We start from the raw sequence: 23,852 nt of genomic DNA on the forward strand, positions 1-23,852 counted from the left end.
GACAAAAGATGACCCACTGCTGCTTGGTTCAAGTAGGTAGCTACTTGACCTCTGTAGTGGTCACACGAAGAATCCTGTTTGCCACCCCCCTGCTACGTGATTCCCATACTTCCTTGACTCTTCTGTTCTTCCGCCTCACCCTGTAACATATTCCTTAGGCATCTGGACAATAACAAACTCTACAGGAGATGACGAATGATAAATTCCATTATCCAGTTACATTGCTCTGTTCCATTGGTATAATGAGTTGACACAAGCAACAGTGGGCACACACTCATACCAGGCTGCAGTGATTACTAAGCAACAAACTAGAAACTGTGCTAAGTAGGTCACATTTGTGTCCAGGTGTGTGCAGGTCTGGAGCCACCATTGCATGTAGATGGATGTTTTGGGCAGGCAACCAGCTCTTCTCCAGAACTGACTGCAATGTAGTTGTCTAACAAAGAGTCTGGAAGGTGGTAGTGTTTCTGAAATTGTTCTGTGAGTCTGGAGCTAATTTTAAAGGCCACTGATCTTATCTGCACATGCCTGCCATTATGATGTGCTGTGCTTACAACAATGTAGCCCAGAAGAGCTATTCTGAAGATCCGCCTTAGTTTTTTTTTTTTTTTAACTTTATTTTGAAGGTAGTAAAAATACAACAGAACAAAGCCATTCGAGACAATGCAGTGAAATTGGTACAGAGCTTCAGAGCAGGATACTGGGATGGTAGTAATAGGTACTATGGTATATCTTGTTATCTTCACAATAGCTGTCCGGCCAATCAGGAATAGTAAAATCAAGCCAAAAATAGAACATTATAAAACCAATTGAAAGAGAGTATTGAATAGAGCAAAACAAACATAACAAAACAAAACCACCTTTGCCTTCAAACAGAAGATAGAAGGAAATCCCCGATATTTGCTATATTGCATATGGTCATCTTCCAAAAGAATCTGAAACATCTGTCCCCAGTTGCTACGGGGGTGGGGTGGGGTGTGTTTGATTCTCAGCCCACACGCCACCAGTAGGCTCATGGGTTCTCCTCCTGGCCCATGCCAGGGGCGCTTACCAAGAGGGCGGGTGAATAAGCTGCCTAAGTCCCACCGTGGCCAGACCCTGCCTTAGTTTCTAACTCCATCATCCCTTTCTATATTCTGCTGTTGGAGTGATCCTAGGAAACATGTTTTTTCTGTTTTGCTTCCTGTAGGAGAGGTTCAGAGAGATGAAGACTCATATCTAGGGTCATGTGGACAGCACAGCATTTGAGAGGGAGGAAGGGCAAAGGACCACGAACTGCTTCCTGGCTCAGCTGTGGTCATTTTTAGGCCTCTATGGATTGTCAGGTGAAGAGTCCTGGTTTTCTTTTCTCTCCTCCAGCATTTCCATTCTTCCTCAACCCCTCACTGGCTCCCGATCAGCCCAACCTGTAATGTCCTTGGGGCTCATAGGAGGTTTCTGGTTGAAGCTTGGACACTGGTAGAGCAAATTCTCAAAGATGGAAACCAAGGATGTTGATGATATGTATCTCTTCACTTCTAAAGCCCAGCATCCAATGGCTATTTTCCTGCTGGACCCAGGTGTGGGAGGAAGTAGAGTCAGATTGTGCACTGTCTATACTGCCTGCCGCCTCTCTTGGTGCCCTACCACTGTGTTCAGAATGAAAGAATGAACAACCCTCATGTCGTGCATAGCTGAGTCTTGGGCTTTGCCAGCTGAGAAGGATATAATGGTTTCCGTTACCCGATACTCTGGAGTTTATTTTTCTGTAAATGACACTACTTTTGCCTGTTGCTAGAGAATTATAAGTTCTCATTGTTCAAATTATTGTTTCAGTAATTACTGTGGTGACACAGGGAGAGGAACGGAGCTGCCCCCTCTTCTGAACCAGTGAGCCACGGTGAGTCAAGGATGTGTGACAGTGGGCACTGAGTCTCTGGTTGCCAAGAACACGTCATGACAACACATAGGTTTCAGGATCGTGGCGTGGCTTTGCTGGGAAAGAGTGTACAAGCATTCAGATCTCAGCTCAGTTGTTCCATGCTGAATGCAAGATGTTGTAATGCAACTCGACTTCTACGCTGCTTTCTGTGGCTGGGGATTCAGCGTCTGTCCATGAGCTCCAGCCCTACCTGCAGATGAGCAAAGCTGGGCCTCACCTCCCCATCCTGTCCCCCTGAGCTGTACCTGGTCTTCCTGTGGGGACCATCACTCACTCTCTTATCTGTGTCTATTCCTTAAATATCTTTTCTGTTTCTCTCTCCCCCTGTACTCCCTCTTTCTTTTTCTCCTTCTCTTAATAAACACCGAATAATTTCTTGCCAAGTCCCAGACACGCTGGGAGATGTAAAAATGATTGACTCATTCTTCATGGTGACGAAGCCCCCCTCACAGGACACAGTGCCTTTTTTTTTTTCCTGCAGCAGCTTTTATTAAAGATGTACTAGCAAAAGAGGAGCTTTCGCAACTTAGCGCTGCCAACAACCTCAGACTGAATGTCAGACACGCCTGTCTTCAAAAATCTTTATACTACTATACCTCGTGTCTTGGATGTCTTCTCTCTCCTTTGCCTTGAAAGGGGAGACCTGTATCCCAGCCTCCCAGTGAGCACCTGGTGGCCAAAGACTCAGGGAGCCATCTCCCAGAATGGGGGGACACCCACCTCACTCTTTCTTCCTACCCCATCTATCTGTCCACAGGAAGTGGCAGGACACATTTACTCACCCCTGACGGCCCAGTCCTGCCCTTGCAAATAATTTGAGTAACCTCAATTGATTTGGGCTTTAATGCTCATGATAAAAGGTGCACTTGTTAACAAGTGTGTGTCTTGTTTCTCCTCTTAGCTCCTAAACTGAGCCAGGCAGGGGCTGCCTCTTATTTGCCCCTTTTTGTTCTCTCCTAGCTCCAGGCATGATGCCAGGTGAGTAAAGCTTTATAAATATTTTTGCTGGATGGACAAGGTCTTTGCATCGGATTTGAACGCGTGAGTTGTTTCCTTTACTTGACAGAGCTGAGATGCAGGACAGGAACTGACAGCAACCTTTCAACTCTGCTTGTTGAAGAGCTTGCTGAATAGATCAGGATAGAAAAAACGTAGACAATGACAAATCGGTTTGTTTGAACCAGAAATGTTTTGAATTTTGGATGTTTTAAATTTTTGGAATACATGCATATATACCATGAGCTACTTTTAGGATAGGGGAAAGTCTAATACAAAATTCATTTATGTTTCATGTACACCTACACATGTAGTTTTAAGGTAATCTTGTATATTTTCAATTATTTTATGCAAGTTTCATGGTACAGAATCTTTCACTTGCGTTGTGGTCAGAAAGCTTTGGATTGTTAGTATTTAGAATTTAAAATTTTTGAATTAAGAATGCTCAATATGTAATAATAATAATAATGATAGCAAACTCTTAGAATAACTCTGTGTTCCAGGAAGTGTCTTCAACACTAACGCACTTAATCTTTAACAGTTCCAGAGTCAGTCAGTCCTGATTTCTTCTTGTTTCCTTTTTAATGGCTGAGTCACTTGCTGTCTTCGGACCATGAAGTTTTCCAAAGGAATGAGATAAAGGATAAATAAACTCCTTGGAGAGAGTTGCTGCTTTCTCTATCTCACAACGCCAGGGTCTAGCACAGCTGTGGGCCCCAGTGTGGGATGTGTAATTTGCAGCTGCATGTCTGTAACCTCAGCACTCTGGGAGACTGAGGCAGGAAGATTACAAATTTGAGGCCAGCGTGGGCAATGTAGTGAGACGTTGCGTCCAAATAAATTGTTTAAAAAGGGCTTAGGGATGCAGCTCAGTGGCAGGGCATGGCACCAAGCATGTGGGTTCAATTCTGAGTACCACAAAAAGAAAAAAAATAATTCGAATAGTTGGTCTTTTCTTCTGTGATCTTTCAACATATATATTTTTTATTTGTTATTTAATGTTACTCAAAACAAAGGGAAGTTAAAATTTTAAGTTATTAAAATTTTAGCATTTATTTTTATGATGTGCGATGCTAGTTTTAGATGCAAACATCAGCTCATTTAATTTGTGTGTAGACTCACTGTAGCCACACAATTCCTATTTCATGGCTGGTTCTTGCATGTTTGTTTCTTTCTTACCAAGCGCCCTGGGCTTCTTTCCCTTCCAGACCAAATCCTCATGCTCTCTTTGCTTCTGCAGAGAAGGAGCAGAAGGGAGGGGGAAGGGACAGGAGAGGGCGAGGGAGGGGAGGGAGGAAGAGAGAGGGTCGGGAGGCAAAGCTGCCTCTGCCAGTGAGTGTGCAGTCCAGCAGCAGGATGGGGTGTTTGGCTTTCAGCGTGTGACACCCACTGTGCGGGAGGCAGGGCAGCCTGTGTGAGTGGCTCACCTTGGCCTTGTTTTGGGCCTCTCTGGACACCCTTGTGTCCTTTGTTGACCAGAGCTCTGTGGTCAACACGGGAGCCTGGTAAAAGCACTATGCAAATGGGGTGACAAGAAGGGCACACAGAGCTCTAGGTTCTGTGTTCACAGCCACACCCCACTGTCTCACCAGACTGCACTTGCAAACCTAAGACCCACCTTACTGCTGTGGAGTCTCAAGAGAACCGCAGCAGAAAGCCCAGCTGTGGGCACTTTGGGGTTGGGGACCCCATGGTGGAACTGCTCCTGCCTCTGCTCTGTCCCTGTGCAGAGCCATTATTCAGCCAATTTATTTGATTAATTAATTAATGAACAAAGGTTAATTCGTAAGCATGGGGCTCATTAACCAAAATTCAGTTTTCTATTAAGGGTAGACAGAATCAAGATATTAATCCCTTGGATAAGTTTTACAGTGAAGACTTTTAATTTGCTTTTCTTCCATGAGATTGATTAATCGGCTGCAGTGCTGCACAGGCTTGAATGCTATCAGTCCCATTTTTGGTTAGGCAGTCCCCGGGAGAGAAGGGGATGGAGACGGGTGAGGCATGAAAAATTCATGGTTGGGGGAGGCAGGTTCCTGCAAGAGAAAGATGGATTCTTACGGCAGATAGGGTTTGATGTATTAATAACCACTTTGGTTCTGAAGAGTTCACATGAACAGATTTACTGAGGCAAAACTGCTTTAAAAGTTTAAGGGGGCTCACTGTTAGCTGTAAGCCCCAAGCTTTCCTAGGGAGGGCCTGTAATAATGGCAAGGTGACTAAATGCCATTTAGAGGAGCTGAAACGCAGTTTTCCCAAGGAGGAAAAAATCCTGTGACAGGTGCCTACAGGCCTAATTCCATTTTATCTTTTTCCTAAATGAAGCTTATTGTTACTTAAGAGATTCAAGAGAATTAGAGTTGCATTAGATTTATCAGCTCTATCAAATGCCTAATGTATGCCAGGCACTGCTGGATGCTGGGACTCTGCAGCAAAATCCAGTAAGTGACCTCGGAAGTTTCCAGTTTGTCCTGAAATGAAAGCTGAGGGGATGGACAGGGTCTCCTGGACCCTGTGAAATGACTGTTTATATCCAGAGACTGTGATGTCAGAGGAAGTCATTTTACCCTACAGAGGTTGTTGTAACTATCTATGATCTCCATGGTAACGGATAAACCAGAGCTGGAACGGGGTGTGTGCTCCAGCTGTGAGCTGCCTCCTCCTCCTCTGAGTGCCAGCCTGATTTGCTCAGTTTGAAGCGGAAACCATTTCTCTGCATGTGGAATTTGGCTGGGGAAGAGCAGGCAGATGGGAAAAGGAGACAGCAGAGCCACTACAAGATCACAAACGTAAGCTAAGAAATGTGGATTTATTGGACCTTCCTGATGTGCTGCACTTGTGGTCTCATCCTGTTTGATCTTGTGGTAACTCTGTAATTGGCTGTTCTTGTCCCTATTAAGCAAGGAAACTGAGGCTCATGTGGGCTGCAGATATTGTCCTGTCTGATTGCAGAGCCCGAGCTCTCAGTGCCAGATGGCTGCGGTTCTAAAACATAGGTGCAGTGGATCTGTGAGTTCAGAGATGAGATACTGAGACCCAGCCCAGCTCCAGACCTACTTGAAAGGATTTTGGAGAGTAGCTGGTCCAAGTGAGGCTCAGAAAGGAGAAATGACTTGTCCAACATGAAGCAAAACAAAACAAGCCAACTGAGACCTTACCTACAATGTCATTAACTTAGGACAACTGGGATCAGTGGAGAGGCCTCACAAGTCTCCTTCCCTTGGACAGGACCGGGCTAGTGGTTTCTGTCCCAGGTGCAGCTCTGTGGACTTACAGGGAGGAGAGTGGTTCTTGCAGAGAATCAGAACATGGATATGCTGGATTCAACTACTGAAAAGTTGTTTTCTTGTATATGATCACTCCCTAGAACTGGTGCTTCAATCAAAAAGAAAAGAAGAAAGCTTATTACATGTTCTTTCTAGCATTTCTGCCTGCAAGGCCAACCCACTTTCCAGCCCGGTCACCAGGGCAACAGTGATCACCCCCACCTTGACAGCCAAGTGCATATACAGCTTCTTGCACCCACATCCAAGGGCCTCAGGACTCAGCCCTATAATCAGCCTCCCTCTGCCTCTGCAGGCAAGCCAGCCACGACAGCCAGAGGCTCATCATCCTACCCCAGCTCTGCAGACACCCCCTTCTCAAGCTCACACACTGATCTGCTTCCCTCGCCCACTGCCTCCCCGAGACAAACTTGCAATCTGTGGTACCATGCAAATGTGGATTATCACCTCTGGAGGCAGGGATCTGCCCTGAGAGGAGCAGAGCCCAACACACACAGCCTACCTATGAGAAAACACCCCCTCCTGGGAAGGGGAGTGGTGGCAGTCAACGCCCTCTTCCCTTGCAGAGACAGCTGAGGGGGCGGCTGGAGTGGAGGAAGAGTTTGCAAAGTGACTATCAGAGGGGAGGCTGGGCTGCCACTAGGAAGGGGGCTGTGGGAGCTGGGCACCCACTCCCTGTTGCTAATGAAGCAGCTCCCAGTGGCTTGCAGAGCCCTTGGGCTCCCTGCAGAGGAGATCAGAGCCCCTTCTATGGCCACAGATCCCAGGCATCAGCTTAGCAGAAAATGAAATGTGCCCTCTCCAAGGCAGGCCTCTAGGGACCAGATTCTGCACCAGGACTTGTGAGGACCACCTCGGGCCCAGGGAGCCCACCCCGGAGCTCACTTGCTCTGCTGCACTCATCTGAGCCCCTTCCTTAACCGGTGGAACCCAGTGATGCCTCCGGCCCATTTGTGTCCTGACTGCTGTTCCAGATGCCCCAGCTGCCTCCCGCACCCAGCTCGCCCCAACATACACCTATTTTGGATACACCCTAGGCCACCTCATATTCTTTGGCTCTCATTAACCCCAGGGATCAGAGACTGGGGTTATTTATTTTTTCAGGCCTGGAAATTGAACCCAGGTCTCCATACTGAGCTATGTCCCCAGATCTCTTTGTTTTATTTTGAGATAAGATCTCACAAAATTGTGCAGGCTGGCCTTAAACTTTTGGATCCTCTTGCCTTAGCCTTCAGAGTGGCTGAGGTCATGGGCACACAGCTTCACCCCAGGGATTAGGTCTGCATTCCCCTTCTTTCTCAGTTCCTTGAAGCCCGAGGCCAGGCCTAGGCCAGCCCTAAAGGTCTTCTGACTGGAATGAAACTTAGTTTTGAGAACTGGAAATCTGTAATCCCAGCACGTGGAAGGCTGAGGCAGGAGGATTTTGAGTTTGAGGATAATGTGGGGTATAGAGCAAAACCCTGCTTCAGAATACAAAACCAAAGCCAGAACAAAAACCAAACCAGAGCAGTTGAGAGCCTAAGTGTGAGGCCTTTAATTTCCAGGAGTCAGTTGTGACGGGTTGGGGGCCCTTACCCTCCTCCTTCCGTGGACGGTCCCCAGGCCTGGGGTTCTCTATGGCCGGTCTGGAGGCACCCTGTGTGGCTGAGCACCGGACTGGGAATGCAGCAGCTGTCTGCACTGTACCCCGATCATTTCTCAGCTGGCACTGCCTCACCCTCTCCCTCACTCTGGCTGCTGTGCAATCGTACCTCCTCCCAAGAAAGCCTCCACACCTGAGCTTTGCCTCTGACTATTTTCTAGGAAACCCAGGCTAAAGCAGTACAAACAGAACAGTACACAGACAAACAGAACAGAACGCTCGTCCTCTGTTACCCAGCCTAACTCTCACTGGACAGACAAGGGAAGTGATTTTCCTGCACTTACAGCTAGTTAGTGGGGAAGCTCTGCTTGTTCATTACTGTAACAGATGATTAACAAGCACTTAATATGTGCCAGGCATTATTCTGGGTATTGCAAGTACAGTGGTGAATAAAATGGGTAAAAATCCCTGCCTTCATGGAGAACAACATTGTAGTGGAAGATGGAAGAGAAAAAGGCCATAATCAACATGAATAAGCAAAATATGCAGAAGATCAGACTGATAATTTCTGGTCCTGGGGATGGTGGATATCACAGGTTAAACTGTGTCACCTCCCATTCCTTGAATTCATAGGTTGAAGCCTTAATCCTCAGTTCCAATGAATGTGATTATATTTGGAGAGTCCTTAAGGAAGCAGTTAGGTTAAATGGGCCCTCATTCAGGCCAGCTAGTGACTGTGTAAGAAAGGAACACGTAGACACATTGCCAGGGATACCCACATGAAGAGCAGAGCGATGGGAGATCCTGGGGGGAAAGTGGGCATCTGTAGACAAGCAGTCAGGGCTGCAGAGAAACAGACCTGGCCTGCCTTGTCCTTGGGCTTCTGTGGTTTACAGCCAGCACATGTACTTCATGTGCTGTGTCTGCCTCTGGCTAACTAGTACGGAGGGATCTTAATTTGTTAAAAGGCATCTGAAATGACCTCATCAAGAAGGTGGCATCTGAGTAAAACCCTGGAGGAGATGATGGGGTTAAGGTTAGGATTCCTTTTGGGTATTTTGTCTCAGCAATGAAAAAATAAGACACTTCCTTACCCCAAATTCTGCAGGCTGCCGGCTGATGGCCCATTCCATTATGACAGTCGGTAAAGGCCAGCCAAGTTCTTCTGGCGTCCAGTCATGCTGACAATGACACATCAGCTCCCTTTTTCATGTCTAAGGTCCCTAGTGATTAAAGCCCAGGACCACAATCCAGGGTTACCTACTTACCTTGAGATCACCTTACATCTTAGTCACATGGAAGTTCCTTTGCCCTGCAAGGTAACATTCACTGGTTCAGAAGGTTAGGACAGGGACATCTTTGGAGAAGCATTACTTTGCCTCTCACAATAGCCAATTAATTCAGCATAACTTGTTAAATGTTTTCTGAACCTGAGTCCAGAAGCACATTGGTTTGGTGGCAAGAATAATAGTAATGACAAACACTCATGTCAGGAATTCTTCTAAGCATTATGTGCAGCATAACTTATTTAATTTCCTCAACAACTCTTGGTGCTGAATACTACTATTACTGCTGTCTTAGAAGTGAGTAAAGTGAGGGGCAGAGGGGTTAGGCAGGAAGGTAGAAAGTAGCAGAGTCTGCATTTAAACCTAGGCAGCTGTGTTTTGAGGTCCATAAAGCTTAGCACCATGCAACTGTTAGGTGAACAAATTCGGTGGACACATCTAGCTTTCCTTAGTTCTGTGTTCATGCTTAGGTCTTGTGACTTCTCTGAGCTTTCATTTCATTACTGGTCAAACTGCAATTGTGAAGCATCTTCTGTACTTCACAGGGCTGCTGCGAGGGCATAGTGAGATGATGGAAAAATAGGACTCTAAGAGTCCTTTTCCCACATGTCACTGGCAGAAATAGGACTGGTGATCAGATTTCCTGGCAGCCAGGCTGAGGCAGACTCCTTCTATTGCACAGTAGTAATTGGAGCAGTTACAGATTTCAATCATCAAATTGAGTGTTTTCCCTTCACCAACCTCCTGCTGGGAGCAGCCAACACCAAAGCTACGTCTTGTCTTTGTGGTTCAATGGACATTAAGGATGTCACCAAGTTCCAGATGATCCTGTTATAAAATTCAATCAGGAGATAGTACTTCCTCGCTAGATCAAGGTAAAATTTACAAATGTATCAGTTATTGATCAAAAGGGAAGGAAAGAATTTCAGAAATTGAGAGAAAAGGAAGCACAGGTATTTGCTTAGGAAAACCACCTCCCCCACGACTTTGCCCTTTCTGCAACCTCTGCCTTCTCTCCACTCTCATTCTATCACGAACGTCGCCCCTTTCTATTGGCCTGCACTTCTCTTTAGTTGACTAAGGATCAGAAAAGCAGAATTTAAGCTTTGGGGCACATCACTCACCATTTTGCTTTGAACTTCAAAGATAATAGTAAAAAAAAAAAAACAGTAAAGAGAAGGGAGATTTGCTCTATCAGATATTAAGACACACATTGGCCTCTCCTATCTACCTGGGATCTATTTCAAGAAACCCAATGCATGCCTGATACCTTGGGCAGTATCCAGCTCTCTATATGCTATACTTGGTACCTATATATATGTAGCTTTGATGAAGTTTAACTTGTAAACTAGGCACAGTAAGAGGTTAACAAGAACCAAAAATAAAATAAGACAATCACTATATTAATCACACAAGCACTATGATATCATTCATGCCAGTCAATCAGATGATCAATGCAGCTACTAAGTGAGTAATGAGTTAGTAGAGTATACAGCATGGATACACTGAGAAAAGGGATGATTCACATCCAGTCCTGGGTGGGATGAAACAGGATGCCATAAAATATTATTACTAACTGGAATGAGAGCACAATTTAAAACTTAGGAATTACTTATTTCTAGAATTTTACACTTAATATTCTTCTAAACTACAGTTGGATATGAGTCATTGAGACCATAAGAGGCAAAATTGCAGATAAGTGGGCACCACTATAGAATAAAGGAGAGTAACAGAGGAATAATAAGGAGGAGTAACAGAGTCAGCACAGTGCTGGCAAAGAGCAGACCTAGAACAATAGGACAGCAACGAGGGCCCAGAAATATACACGTGAGGCTAATGGGTAAAGATACCATCACACATTGGTTGGGGGAAAAAACTGGCTCACCACACAGAAAAAATAGCATCATATCCCCATTAGCTACAAGAGATGAAATCCAGATGGATTAGGATTTAACTGTGATCAGTAAAAATATGGAGGTCAGATAGAAGAAAGTGTAGGAAATTGTTTTAAGATTGCTTTAGTAGGGCTGGGGATTTAGCTCAGCAGCATAAGTGCCTGCCTTGCAAGTGTGTGGTTGTGAGTTCGATCCCCCATACCAAAAAAAAAAAAAAAAAAAAGGAAAAAGATAGACAAAAAAAAAAAAAAAAAAAGATTGCTTTAGTTACTTTTCTGGAGGCTGAGACAAAATATCTAACACCTGAAATTAAGGGAGGAAAAGTTTATTTCAGCTCACAGTGTGTGGAGGTTCAAGCCCATAACCAGCTGGCTTCACAGCAGGGTGACACGGGAGAGTGGCATGGCAGAAGAGAAATGATCCATGCCAAGCAGGCAGGTGAGAACACATTAGTTCTCTTTCTGTCCCTTATATTTTATTCAGGCTACCCACCTTAGGGTGAGCACAGCATTGCCTCACAGAGGGGAAAGGAGAAGTAGAGGTGATGGGTTATGGAGTCTGCAGGGCTTAGTTTCACTCTGCTTGGTTTCACATTGCCTGGCAGGATGGCCATAACGATGCCATAACTATGCCAAACCAATCAGTGGACCAATTTAGTAATCACACACCCTTGATCCCAGCACCACACACTCTAGATCCAGCCACCTCTGAAAAAGCTCCATCTATGAGCACATGGGAGTTTCAGGGGACATCTAAACACAACCTTAACAATGTTGAAAATGAAATTCATAGATGAAACTCATAGATGAAAATTGTTAAATAAGATCCCAAAAATATACTCTGCAAGACTAAAATTTGATGTATTTGACTATATCAAAATTATGTATGAATTTTCATTCACCGAAGGAAAGCAAAGAGTAACCTACCAGGATACATAAAGGATTGAGAAAATATTTATAATGTCCAAAGCTGAGAAGGGAATAATATTTAGAACATGTAAGAAACCTCTTCAATTTATTCAGAAAAAAATTAGCTGGAAATCCTGCAGAAAATTAGGCCAAGGATGTAAATGGCTAATCTACAGAAAGAAAAACATCTGGGTGATTAAATATGTGGAAAGTTGTCCAAAATATAGAAATGAAAATTACAATATGATACTATCTTACTATTAGATTAATACAAGTTAGGACATTAGGTAATACCAGATATTAGCACAGGTAGTGGGGAAATGGGAATCTTCCTACCTTCATGTGCCACCGTTTGGAATGTGACTTGGCAAAATGATCCTGACAGGCAATGTGAGACCAAGCAGAGTGAAACTAAGTCCTGCGGATTCCACGGCCCATCCATTCCATTTCCTGCTTCTTGTATGTATGGGACACAGCTAAGGCCCATTCCAGCGCAGGCTGTAATAGCAGTGAACGGCTAGCAACCTAGTTGTCCGTTTTGGGGGAATTACTAAGTACAATATGTTAGATACACACGTCGAATTCTACAAGTGGAAGAATTAATGAGCACATGGCCAGCCAAATTTGTTATGGTTTGCAACTCCTCTGAAGACCATGCGTGGAAGGCTTGGTCCCTAGGCTATGGCGTTATTGAGAAATGGTGGAACACCAGCAAGGTGGGGCCTAGTGCAGGGAAATGGGGTCATTGGAAAGTGCCCTTGTAGTGGGTATTGGGACCTGGGCCCCTTGCTCCAAAGCCATGAGACTGACAGTCTCCCGATACTAAAATGTACTGTGTTCTCACAGGGCCTCTGTAACAATGAGATGAAATAAATCTTTCTTCCTTTAAATTCTTTCAGGTGTTTGGTCCCAGCAACAGAAAGCTAATACAATCTTTCTTATATATGTTGAAGAAAAACAAGGAATAGGATGAGTTCTTACCACAAAACCATTCATTTATATATTTAAAATATAAACATAAACCTAAAAATAATAGTATCTTTAGACATACGTATTGTACTGGGATTTATTTTATTTTGGTACCAAACTCACGACCTCATGCTTACCAGGCAAGCGCTTCCGTTGCTGAGCTACATCCCTGGCCCTGGGATGCATTTTAAATACACTGGTGTGTGCCTACACTGGGAGGGGGAGAGGGAGGGGTGTGAGAAGGCATGAGTGGAAAATAAGAGATGTTTCTCGCCGACTTTTAATGAGCTGAAGAATATTTAACCCTCATTCTCGGAGTCCGAAACAAACTACTCCAGCCTCCCTTCATCGCATCCTTTTCCTAACACAAGCAAGTGCCAGTGACTCAGGTTGCCTGCCCCAGCAAGGTCCTTATCCACACAGCCAACCGGCTCTTTCTTCCAAACCTTAGGTTCCAGCTCCCCACCCTCCATTCTGCCCACTTCTTACGACCCAAGCACACCCACCTTCCCCCAGAGCGCTGGCTCTTATTTCTCCACAGTTACTCTTTATTGAACGTTAGGTGTCTCTCTTCCAGAAGGCCTATTAGGGATGCTACCCTTCCCAAAGGTCATATACCTCTCCCTCACCCGGGTCTTAACTTGGTAGACATCCTTCTTTCAAGCTAGAGTTAGAGTTGAGCCCAGGAGGCCCCAGCATCCGCGGCCGGTCAGCTGAGCTTCTTGACTCTGGAACACCTGGAGAGTTATAGCAGGTGAAGCTGGACCCGAGCCCACCGCTTTCTTTCCTACTTCTCTCTGATTGGATCAGCCTCCTCCGCCCAGCACCCGCCCCCAGCCCGCCTCTGCCAGGCGGGAGGGAAGTAGGAGGCTCTGCGCACGCGCCACTGGGCGGGGCAAGCCCCCCCGGGGGCGGGGCGAGGACCTTGGAGGGCAAAGAGAAGCCTGTGTGGGGCGCGTGGTTCTGGGTGGCCGTTGCGTCTCGACTCGGACGCAGGCGCGCGCTGCAGGGGAGGGGCGGGGTTGGGGCTGCCCTCCCGCCTCGACCCCGCCCCCGCCCGCGCGCCTCGCCTCGGCCCCGCCCCCGCCCGGTCCGCCCCTCCCCGCCCCGCCTCCTCGGCGGGCCGCGCTCTGGCTCCCGCCGCCCGCCGCCCGCCGCTTGCTCGGCTCCTGCGGCCGAGAGCGGGAGAAAGTCCTGCTGGTGGGCGGCGTGGGGCTGCGCGCGTCCAGCATCCCGGGGCCGCTCCGGCCCGGGCGGCGAGGGCGCCCGGCAGTCCATGCCCCCGCCGCCGCCCGCCGCCGGTGTCGCGATGGATTTCGGTCAGAACAGCCTTTTCGGCTACATGGAGGACCTGCAGGAGCTCACCATCATCGAGAGGCCGGTGCGCCGGAGCCTCAAGGTGCGCCCCGCCGAGGGGAAGTGCTCTCGGGGCGTGGCCCGCCGACCCGCCACCGGCCCCTCTCGCCGTCGACCGGCTCGTCCTCCTCCGGCGCCGGCGCCGTGTTACTCGCCGCCGGGTGCCCCGGGTCCCCCTCGGCGCGGCCCGGCTCTGAGTATGGACCCTGAGGGACAGCCGCGTCCCTGCCCCTAATCCGCGCCCACCCCGTGACCGCGACTCCGACCCTCCACAGACGTCGCCGTCCCCGCGGCCGAGCGCAGCCCCGGCAGCCCAGCGTCCTCCCCTTCGGGCCGCCCCTCCCCCTTCCCGCGGGATCTGCTCGGCCGCGGTCCCTTCCACCCCGTCCACCCTTCAGTCTACACAGCCCCGACACCCTCACCCCCGACACCCGACCCCAGTACTCCCGTGCCCTTCCCGCTCCGCTGCGGATCAGGTGGAGCTCGGGTCCCCCGTTCCCTGGGCCGTCCGGCCTCCTTTGCTCCCGCCCGGCACCCGGAGTCCTGGTCCCCGTCTTCAAAGCCCTCTCAACCTTTTGCTTCCATCCAGAGTCGCCCTCCACCTTCCCTCCTTGCCCCTCCAGGACCCTGGCACCCTCGGACCCTGCGCCCGGCCCCCTCGAGGAGTCAGCGTTGCGCTTGTTCTCCCACCCCGCAGAGTCATCTTCCCAGCCTCGCGGCGGTTCCACCCCCACCGCTGGCAAATGTTTAGTTTAGGGAGCCCCCTTCCTCCTGGCCAGGCTCCTTATAGCGCGTCTCACTCCCACCTGCCGCAATGTCTTCGACCCTTGATTTCTTTCCAACCTCAGAGTTTATTCCCTTCCCTCCCCCACTCCAGCTCCAGTCCTCCTCATTCCCACTTGGTTGCAGCCTTTGACCACCCCCTTTTTAGCATTTCTTGGGGTGGGTAAGTCTTGGAGTATTAGGGGTAAAAGTGTCAATGCGTACACATGTATAATGCATAGGTATTGTATATGAAATCGATTATAGCAAGGTTCAGAAACCACAATGTGATTTTTCAAGCTGCAGTCTAGGAGCTAGAAGAGTGAAAACAGAACAAATCACCCCCAGCCTCTCACCCCGCACAAGATCACCCAGAGAAAAACTTCTGTGTCCCTAGAATCAGATCCTTAGTTTTCATTGTTACTGCTTAGTTGGAGAACTTTTCATTAGTCTTAACGGTGGCGAGGGTGGCAGGCCTGACCAGTGTTTGTGCCTAATTTGTATTTTACACTTGACAGACACCAGAAGAAATAGAGAGATTAACGGTTGATGAAGACCTCAGTGATGTTGAGAGGGCTGTTTATCTGCTCAGGTATTTCTTAGTCTTTCTGTGAAATTGCTGTTTTTTCCCTGTGGTAGCATAGATGAATACTTTCTGAAATGTCATATTTCCCTTGTGTTAGGATTTACTTACTCATTTGAACAGAGAATTTGTGCATGCCAAACAGTTAAGTGTGCCTAGCAAGCACAAGGTCCTGAGTTCGATTCCCGGTACCAAAAAGTAAAATGAAACAAACCAAAGTAACAACAAAAAACCCTGTTAATTATGTTTTGAATTAGATTAGGTGTGGATTTAAGAATTTCAGAATTCCGATCAAAGAAGATACCTAATTTATAGCATATTTGGAGGAGGAGAGGTACCACAATTAACTTTTATCCCTTTGTTCTTTTCTAGTTCAGTTTTGCTCGCTTAAGATTCAGTAAGTTTAAATGAGACTTGAGAGTATCCAGTGATTAATTTTTAAATTAATTGCGTAGTGTAAACCTACTATTTACTATAGCAAAAAAATCAACAAATTTGAATAAGCTGCCCAGGATATCCTGTTTGTAGTACTTTTGTTATGTGAGCTTTATAATTTTGCCTGAGAGTTTTTTTTTTTTTTCTCCTTTTCTTCGGGGATTGAACTCACGACCACCTGCTTGCAAGGCAGGTGCTTATGCCACTGAGCTAAATCTCCAGCCCCCTGAGAGTTGTTTTTAAACTTAATTGAGCCTACTCTCATTTAACTATCTCACAGTCCCTGCAGAATTGCTTTTAGGCAAATGGTATTTCAAACATTTATAAGATTTTCATGAATTATTTAAAATTGTGTTACAGATTTAGCTTCTTTAAAACTTACACAGTGAACATTAGTGAGCATATCAGTGAAAAATTTTCAGAAATGGACATTTTTGTGGGCCGGGATATAGCTCAGTGGCACAAGCATCTGCCTGGCAAGCACAAAATCCTGAGTTCAAGTCCCATTTAAAAAAAAACAACACTTTTTTTCCCCGTAGGGCATCTTGTCTTTAAAAGTTTGCTAATTTAAAAATTTGTTACATTAAAATTCTGTTAAGGTGCACGTATTTCCCCTGTTGTGGTAAATTTGTTTTTGTTTTTCAGAGTCAGATGTGGAAAGTGTATTATTTACCTCCTAGATATTCATCATTCTTGTTTCCTTAGCGTAGGTCTACTTTGCCAGTGTCAAGGTTCTGGCCAGTTTCTTGTCTCCAGTTTCTTTTTTTTTTTTTTTTTTTTGTCTTTTTCATTTTTATCAGTACCAGGGAATGAACTCACGACTGCCTGCTTGCAAGGCAGGCGCTTATGCCGCTGAGCTAAATCCCCAGCCCTCGTCTCCAGTTTCTTGTTCTCTGTTCTTGTTCATCAATCATGTTTCCAGTCCCATGTTACCCACTGAATGATTCTATATAAAAAGAAAATTCTTTCTCAGGACTTCCATTTTCTTAATTATTCTTTAGCCAATTAGCAGCATCTTGAGTTTCGGCTCTTAACTTTAACCAGAGTATCTGCATGCCTACCATTGAGCTCGTGCCTTCCAACAATTCTGTCATTTAACTTGGCTTCTGGACCTCTGGCTTTATCTTGATACCTACCACTCCTTTCCCCTGCTTATGATAGCATGCTCTCGTCATTTCTAGCTTTTAATTTAAAACTGTTATTTATTTATCAATTAACAGTGTCTTTGGTTTTTACATATAGTCTCTTCCAATCTTTAGCTGATTCTGATATTTTATTGGGTTGCATTTGCAGTATTTTATTCCTTAATAATTTAAAGAATTTAATAATATTTAAAGCAGTGATCAGTAGTTGTCAACACTTACCTTTTTTCCAGTTCTTCTACTAGAAAGAGGGAGGCAATTCATGAAAATTTGGATAAATTTAGCAGACAGCAGTTAATGATTTGAAGTAAGCCCCTACTCATTTCTCCTCAATTCTTTAGTACAAGCACTGGCTTTTACTATTGGGAAATGGAGAGTCTTGCTCCACTTACTTGTGATAGCAGACACCTTATTCTAGATATCAGTGATAAGGCTTCTTTTTTTAGGAAAGCTAATTTGTTTTCTACTTTGCTTTTATTGTTGGTTAGAGAACCAGGCCGTCTAAGTTTTCTGTATTTTTTCAGACATAGAACATAAGTTTGACTTAGTTCTGGAACTTACAAAGCCCTTACAGAGTCAGATGGGCCCTGTCATTGTTACAGAAGAGTTTTAAAAGAGATCCAGTGTCTCCTTTAGTTTCCTGTGGCTCATCTACCTTTAAGGAGGTTTGTAAGGTGCCCAGGAAGGGGAACACTAGATTGGTTGTGTTTGGGTTCTCCTGCTGAGTTCTGCCTTTGTCTTCCTACCATCTCACCAGCTCCTGGGGGAAAGTGGGGTTTTGCCTTCAGGCCAGTGTCTGCAGGGATCATGCCAAGACTACCTGAAAGGTTCTTTTCTTTCCTGGATTCGGGGGAGAGGGGCTGGGTTGTGTCTTAGCTATGTTCCAAATTCCCTCTGTTGGGGCCTCCTCATCTGCTCTCCTGTGTTGAGCCCCTCTTTTGAATGCAATTTATTTCTTCTTAAGAATTTCTTCTTCTAATGCTATAGGATCTAACACTGACTCCTGTTTTTTTCCTCTGTTGGGGATTTTTGGTTTGTTTTTGAGTGCTGTGGCTTTTCCTAATAGGTCATTTAATATTCATATATATGTGTGTCTATAGATAGATAGTCTCTGCTTTTGTGTGTCAAATCTGTTTCTTCTCTTATTTTGCATATTAAAACATTTGGAATATAATGTTAAATTAGAGTTAAGATTCAAATGTGTAAGCATCAGTAGGAAAGCTTTACGTTAGTGGAGATTCTCGTAGCACTTAAATTGAATCCAGTATTTAAAAAATGTTCAGAGTACTGTCATCCAATGAAAAACAAATTACATCGTTTATTATCTTACTCTAAAATATGGCAGGTCACTTATTAATGCCACTTTCACAATTCTTTAGAACAGTGCGGTATTTGAAGATTTGACACAGATGAATTTGTGGTTTTGCATAAACATGATGCTGATATACCCATCTGTGGCACTTAGCACTGAAGCAAAACAATTTTCCTAATAGTCACAGCTTGTGTCTTAGTCAAAATCATATCACAGCATATTTTTTCCTGTGTGATTTTGGCATATATCATAGGAATGTACTCAGAGTATTTGAATAATGTTGAGAAGAGTTCTAAGTATTTTACTGTGCTTTCTTTTTTTTTTTTTCTTTCTTTTTTGTCTTTTTCATTTTTATCGGTACCAGGGATCGAACTCAGGACTGCACACTTGCAAGGAAGACGCTTATGCCGCTGAGCTAAATCCCCAGCCCCAACTGTGCTTTCATTAAGTCAGTCTTTGCGTATATCTCTAAATGCCTGGCAGACCCTTAGGGCAGACATTCAGAATACTCAATAAGCAACTCTATCCTGGAGTCCCTCAGTTTTAAACAGTTTTATTGAACTATAATTTGTGTGTGCGTGCATGTGTGTGTGAGCATGCATGTGCATGCATGTGTGTGTTTTACTCTGGATTGAACCTGGAGCCTTTGCAGTGAGCTATAGCGTCACCTTTAAAATTTTTTTAATTTTGGGACATGGTCTCCCAGGGTTGCTTCAGTTGGGCTCAAAGTTTTGATTTTCCTGCCTCAGCCTCCCAGAGTGCTAGAATTATAGATGTGTGCCACCATGCTTAGCCAAGCCCTATAATTTAATGCTTTTTCTATCTTATTTCCTATATACTGTGGCTAAGACTTTTTTTTAAATCTTGAAATGTGACAGCAAAATTAGCACAGTTTCCTTTTTCTTTCTTTACAATTTCTTAGAGGTCTTCTTACTGTAGACCTTAACTTCAGTGCCTGATATTTTCCTTTATTATGTTGAGCACATGCACATTTTTGTACAAAAGAAGCATTGCGTGAGTTCCCTTTGGTAAGTCTGAATTTTTGTGAGATGGGGCCATTTTTTAAATAAAATAAAGGTTACCTGAATGCAAGAATTTCAATTCTGCCAGATGGCACAGATGATGAAAGATTTCTTATTAGTTGAAATGGTGCACTATTTGGAACTCATGCATTGTTTATTTATGGAATTTCTCGACCATGGTTGACTGTAGATAATTGAAACCTCAGAAGGTAAGAGCTGCAGTACAGTAGGACTACCATGGTGCAGTGTACTTACCCATCACCGGTGGGACGTTAGTTTGTTTCCCCTCAGGCCTACACTTTTTGAAGCAGCTACTGTGGCCTCCTCACTGTCACCCTGCCTTTCCTTGTCCCCTGGCTCCCTTTCGTGGTACCTACTCATCATTTATGACTCCTTGGGGCAGCCACACTCTTGCCTCTGCGATGGCTGTTTCCTGACTGCTGAAACCGCAGGGATACATGGCTGCTCCCTCCCCTGGCAGTTAATCATTGCTTTGCTGTCTTTTACTTGTGTGCCTTGTACATTTTCTTTTAGAGGACAAGCCCTATTTTATATTGTTTTGGAATTCTGTTTGCTCTTTGCTGTGATATAAACATATTATCTTTTAGTGGGATAAAGATGACCGAAATGCTAGATGAAATAAGCCACTTTGGATTTTCTTTTTTGTATCATAGGCAGTAGACTTGGGCGGGTTTGGGTATATCCTAGTCTGTTATTCATTACCTTTGTGACTGGGAAAGGAATTTTGGAGCCTTGGTTTTCTCATCTGTGAAGTGGCAGTGATGATCTTGGCTTCCCAGAGTGGTTGCCCAAAGCTGGCCCAAAGCGGGTGCCTGATAAACATTACGCTCTTTCTTGCTTCCTGACGATTTAAGTGCTCGAGAGGATAATAGTATTATTCTTTCTAATAATTTAATAAAGTAACAAAGTATATCAACTGAAGTTTGCGATAGATTTCCACTAACTTCCTTTGCTAATAATATTTACCAGAAATCAGAGTCTTTGTATGTTGTAATGAAGCATTTTCAATAGAGCGACAGTGTGGCAGTGAGCTTTACAGATTTATATTTTCACAAATGACTTGTTTAAGCAGTATTTGCTTTTTGTATTATTCATTAAATGTGTTGGTTAACATACCTAATCCGCTATCTTGCATCTTGTTCACTGTGATTTTCAAAACATTTTGCGTTTCATCTCCCGAGGAGGTCACATAAAGTGCATCTGCAGTGGGGACTGGTTTCCCCTTTTCTTTCTCAGCCTATGTATTTATTTATTTATTTATTTGTTTTGAAAGAAGCAGTGCTCCCCCTAGTGATAGACCAGAAGGAGATTGCTGCTGCCAAATCAGTGGTTATAAACGCAGTGCTGTAGTCTGTGGTCATGGCTAATCAGTCTGAGAGCTTTGCTGGCTTTCTGTCTTATGGTCAAGACCTGAACTGGGTGACAGGAAGAACTCCAGTGGGCAGCTTTATACTGGTATAGTTTTTGATTATCTTTCAAAATGCCTACCCCTATTGCTCTCCAACATTAAAAATTTGTGTGAAAAACTCCTTTGTGTGCCCATATTTTAAGAACTTCTGTTTTCTTACATTTTTGCTATTATTGCTTTGATTTCTATTTTTGATGCCTTCTACCTTTTGGTACTGTTCAGTGACGTGATGGGGAGGGAAGAGGAGGGGGAGAGAAGGGGTAGAGAAAGTGAGCAAGCTAAGTATGCAGAATCAGCAAGCTGTGTATGGGTGGGGTGTGTGTGGGGGGTCTTGAATGTTCAATATTGCCTGCCCAGTTTCCTTTAGTGATGCACGAAAGAGATCCTTTAATTCCTCACAGTTGAGACAGATAGCTGGTTAGTTAGAAAATGGTTAAAGTGGGGAATCATAAAAATGATACATACCTTGCACATTTCATTTTAATGTAAACCTTGAGTTCTTATTCTTTTTCCAATCTTTTGGTGCAGAGCCATGACCTTTTCTTTCTTTCTGCTGATTATAGTTCTGAATCTGCTTTTGTACATAAATCACCCCTCAAATGCATTTGCAGTATCCAGTTGAGGTTCTCTAAAGTTGAGCGAGAATTTAAAGATGCTTTGAAGTGACCTGAAAGCACAGTTCTAGGTTTTCACAATTTTTCAACTTGTCTTTTACTTGCTTTATTCTTTTTTTTTTTTTTTTTTTTTTTGCCTTTTTATCGGTACCAGGGACCGAACTCACGACTTCCTGCTTGCAAGGCAGGCACTTATGCCGCTGAGCTAAATCCCCAGCCCCACTTGCTTTATTCTTCCCTCCTTCAGTAGCAATCTTCTTTGATTGCTTTGTTGAGATTTTTGAAAACTTTCAACTTAGTTTTCATAACTATAACGTTTTGGATTCCTATATTTCACATTTAATTCTGTGCTTACAGTATCAGCGTGAGCCTATTCTTACAAAGGCGTCTTTTAACACTTCCATTCCCAAGTTGAAAGAGACATTAAAACATGCTGTATGGTGACCTTGCTTTGTCCTTGGTATCCCTTTCTTGTCTCTCCATTGAACTTGGTTTCGTAGTCTGGTATGTTCTTTCTTTCCTGTTATATACCTAAAAGAAATTTATGAATTTGAAGCCTCAACCAAAAGCTACCCCTATAAGCATATATATCCTGTTTTTAAAAGCAGACTTTGAATAGATGCAGAAGTTGTAAATATACAGCTTGTTGAATTTTTACAAGTGAAAAATCAGTGATCCAGCATCCAAACTAAGAAATAGGACATTAACTTTGGGATCCACCTAACAGCCTTCTTAGTATCCTATTGTAATATCTCCAGCTCTTTTTAAGGAGTAGTTATTTCTCCTGATTTCAACTTTTATGTACTGCAAACTATAGTCTGTATTCTCTTATATCTGGATTCTTTTGTTCAACATTTTAAAAGAGATTTACCTACATTGTTGTGTGGCCCATGCATTGTTCATTGTTCTTGCTGTGTGATATTCCATTGCATGACTATATCATAGTTCATTTTTACTGTTCTTGGCTTTTGGCTTGTGTTTAGTTTTTGGCTTATGAAGAATGTTGTTATAAACATGTATATGCAAGTCTATCAGTGAATATATGCATGTCTTTTAGTTATCTTTCTAGAGGTAGAATTATTGGGTATAGCATATTCATATGTTAAACTCCAAAGATAGTATAAAATTTCATATCAATGATGAACTCCCTATTGAATAGCTTTTAGGAATTTTTGTTCTTTGCACATGATTGGCTTATATCATCTGCTTTTCTTTCTCCACAAGAAAAAGAGTCTCTGTTTTTAAAATTAGTGTTTATACTGCTAGATGGTTAGTGAGAAGACTGTTGGTTATAAAGTAGCCTTTTAGGACAAGACATTTTATGCAGTAATATTTCTTTGAGAAAGGGAAAATAAATGTTGAAGTCCTTGACATGTTCCCCGAGTACCACTTTCAGTCCTTCTACTTTTAGTGATTCTAAGAGGTCCTGGTTTTTAAAAACATTGCCCAGATTGTCGTCCTCTGTGAAGAGGATGTACAGATGACTTGCGTTTCGACATAGAAATTGCAGGTATTTTCATTTTCTTTTTAGATAAAACGATCACTGTTCCACATGTTAAGAGGAGTCTATAATGGATTTCAGCTGTATGTCTTCCAGTATTGCTGAGGCCTAATTTCTTAAGTTTTTAGCACACTAAGTTTTCCTTGTTTTGGAAAAATACTAGGTCTCTGAATATTCGGGATTTGGAGATTTATTTCCCATCTCCTTTTCCTTGGCTTTTGTTCTGAGGACAACCACGGGAGGCATCTGCTTCTTTTTTCCTCCTTACTGAAGCTTCAGAAGGCTCTCTTTGTGACTCAGTAGAAAGCAGGATGATCTCATGGGAGCTACAGAAAAAGCTTAAAAGTAAAAAGTAGATTATTTTCATCAACATAAAAGTGACCCCTATAATGGCATTGAAGACACCTAGAGCTCAATGTCATGATGCAATTATAAAAGAGCTGATCAAAGGTTTTCTCTTACCAATATAGCTGTTTGATTAAAGTATTTATAAAATTCTATAATAAAATGACAATTACAGCTTATATAGATTTGAATAAAATGTAGGTTAAGTATGTAATTCAATATACTGTATTATGACACATACTTGTGTATATTATAAATGTGTATTCACATATTTTCATAAATGGTTAATTTATAGCTGCACACTTTGGAAAGTAATTAAGTGAGGTACAGAAAGACTGAGTTTTATCTTAAATGATAGTTAACTCCCAGTAAAATACTAGAATTTCAGAGCTTGACTACCCCTTGAGTTGAATTATACAGTGGTTTCATAGTATTCCCATTAAGAAATAAAGTGTTAACTGTACCAAGTTGTAAACGTCATAGCTGTTCTAGATTTAGAGTTACCTGAAA

At 43.8% G+C, this 23,852-nt stretch overlaps 1 protein-coding gene and 1 long non-coding RNA gene across 9 annotated transcripts in view; one reads left to right on the plus strand and one right to left on the minus strand.

The window, feature by feature from the left end:
• Nucleotides 1–674: 674 nt before the first annotated feature.
• Nucleotides 675–13,813, minus strand: LOC134474241 (uncharacterized). Of its 4 annotated transcripts, XR_010044964.1 has the most exons (7): nt 13,471–13,813; nt 12,979–13,053; nt 9,811–9,897; nt 9,052–9,095; nt 8,878–8,964; nt 6,192–6,292; nt 675–4,953 (listed from the first exon to the last, which is right to left on the minus strand). It is a non-coding gene; the product is annotated as an uncharacterized LOC134474241 (long non-coding RNA). The 4 variants fall into 4 exon arrangements; XR_010044965.1 differs by lacking the exon at nt 6,192–6,292; XR_010044962.1 differs by having other exon boundaries at nt 675–6,292.
• Nucleotides 13,814–13,900: 87 nt separating this feature from the next.
• Ppp4r4 (protein phosphatase 4 regulatory subunit 4) overlaps nt 13,901–23,852 on the plus strand; it is a 101,636-nt gene continuing 91,684 nt past the window's right edge. The window contains exons 1-2 of one of the 5 annotated variants that reach the window (XM_063241437.1): nt 13,901–14,240; nt 15,478–15,551. In XM_063241437.1, coding sequence (XP_063097507.1) covers nt 14,118–14,240; nt 15,478–15,551 — 197 coding nt within the window. In that variant the 5' untranslated portion in view covers nt 13,901–14,117. The remainder of the gene's footprint in view (nt 14,241–15,477; nt 15,552–23,852) is intronic. The other 4 variants (XM_063241436.1, XM_063241435.1, XM_063241433.1 and 1 more) reach the window with 4 other exon arrangements.

The sequence above is a fragment of the Cavia porcellus genome, unplaced genomic scaffold (assembly GCF_034190915.1).
Source record: "Cavia porcellus strain 051 isolate PalLab524CR breed Dunkin Hartley unplaced genomic scaffold, mCavPor4.1 scaffold_31, whole genome shotgun sequence".
Taxonomy (NCBI): domain Eukaryota; kingdom Metazoa; phylum Chordata; class Mammalia; order Rodentia; family Caviidae; genus Cavia; species Cavia porcellus.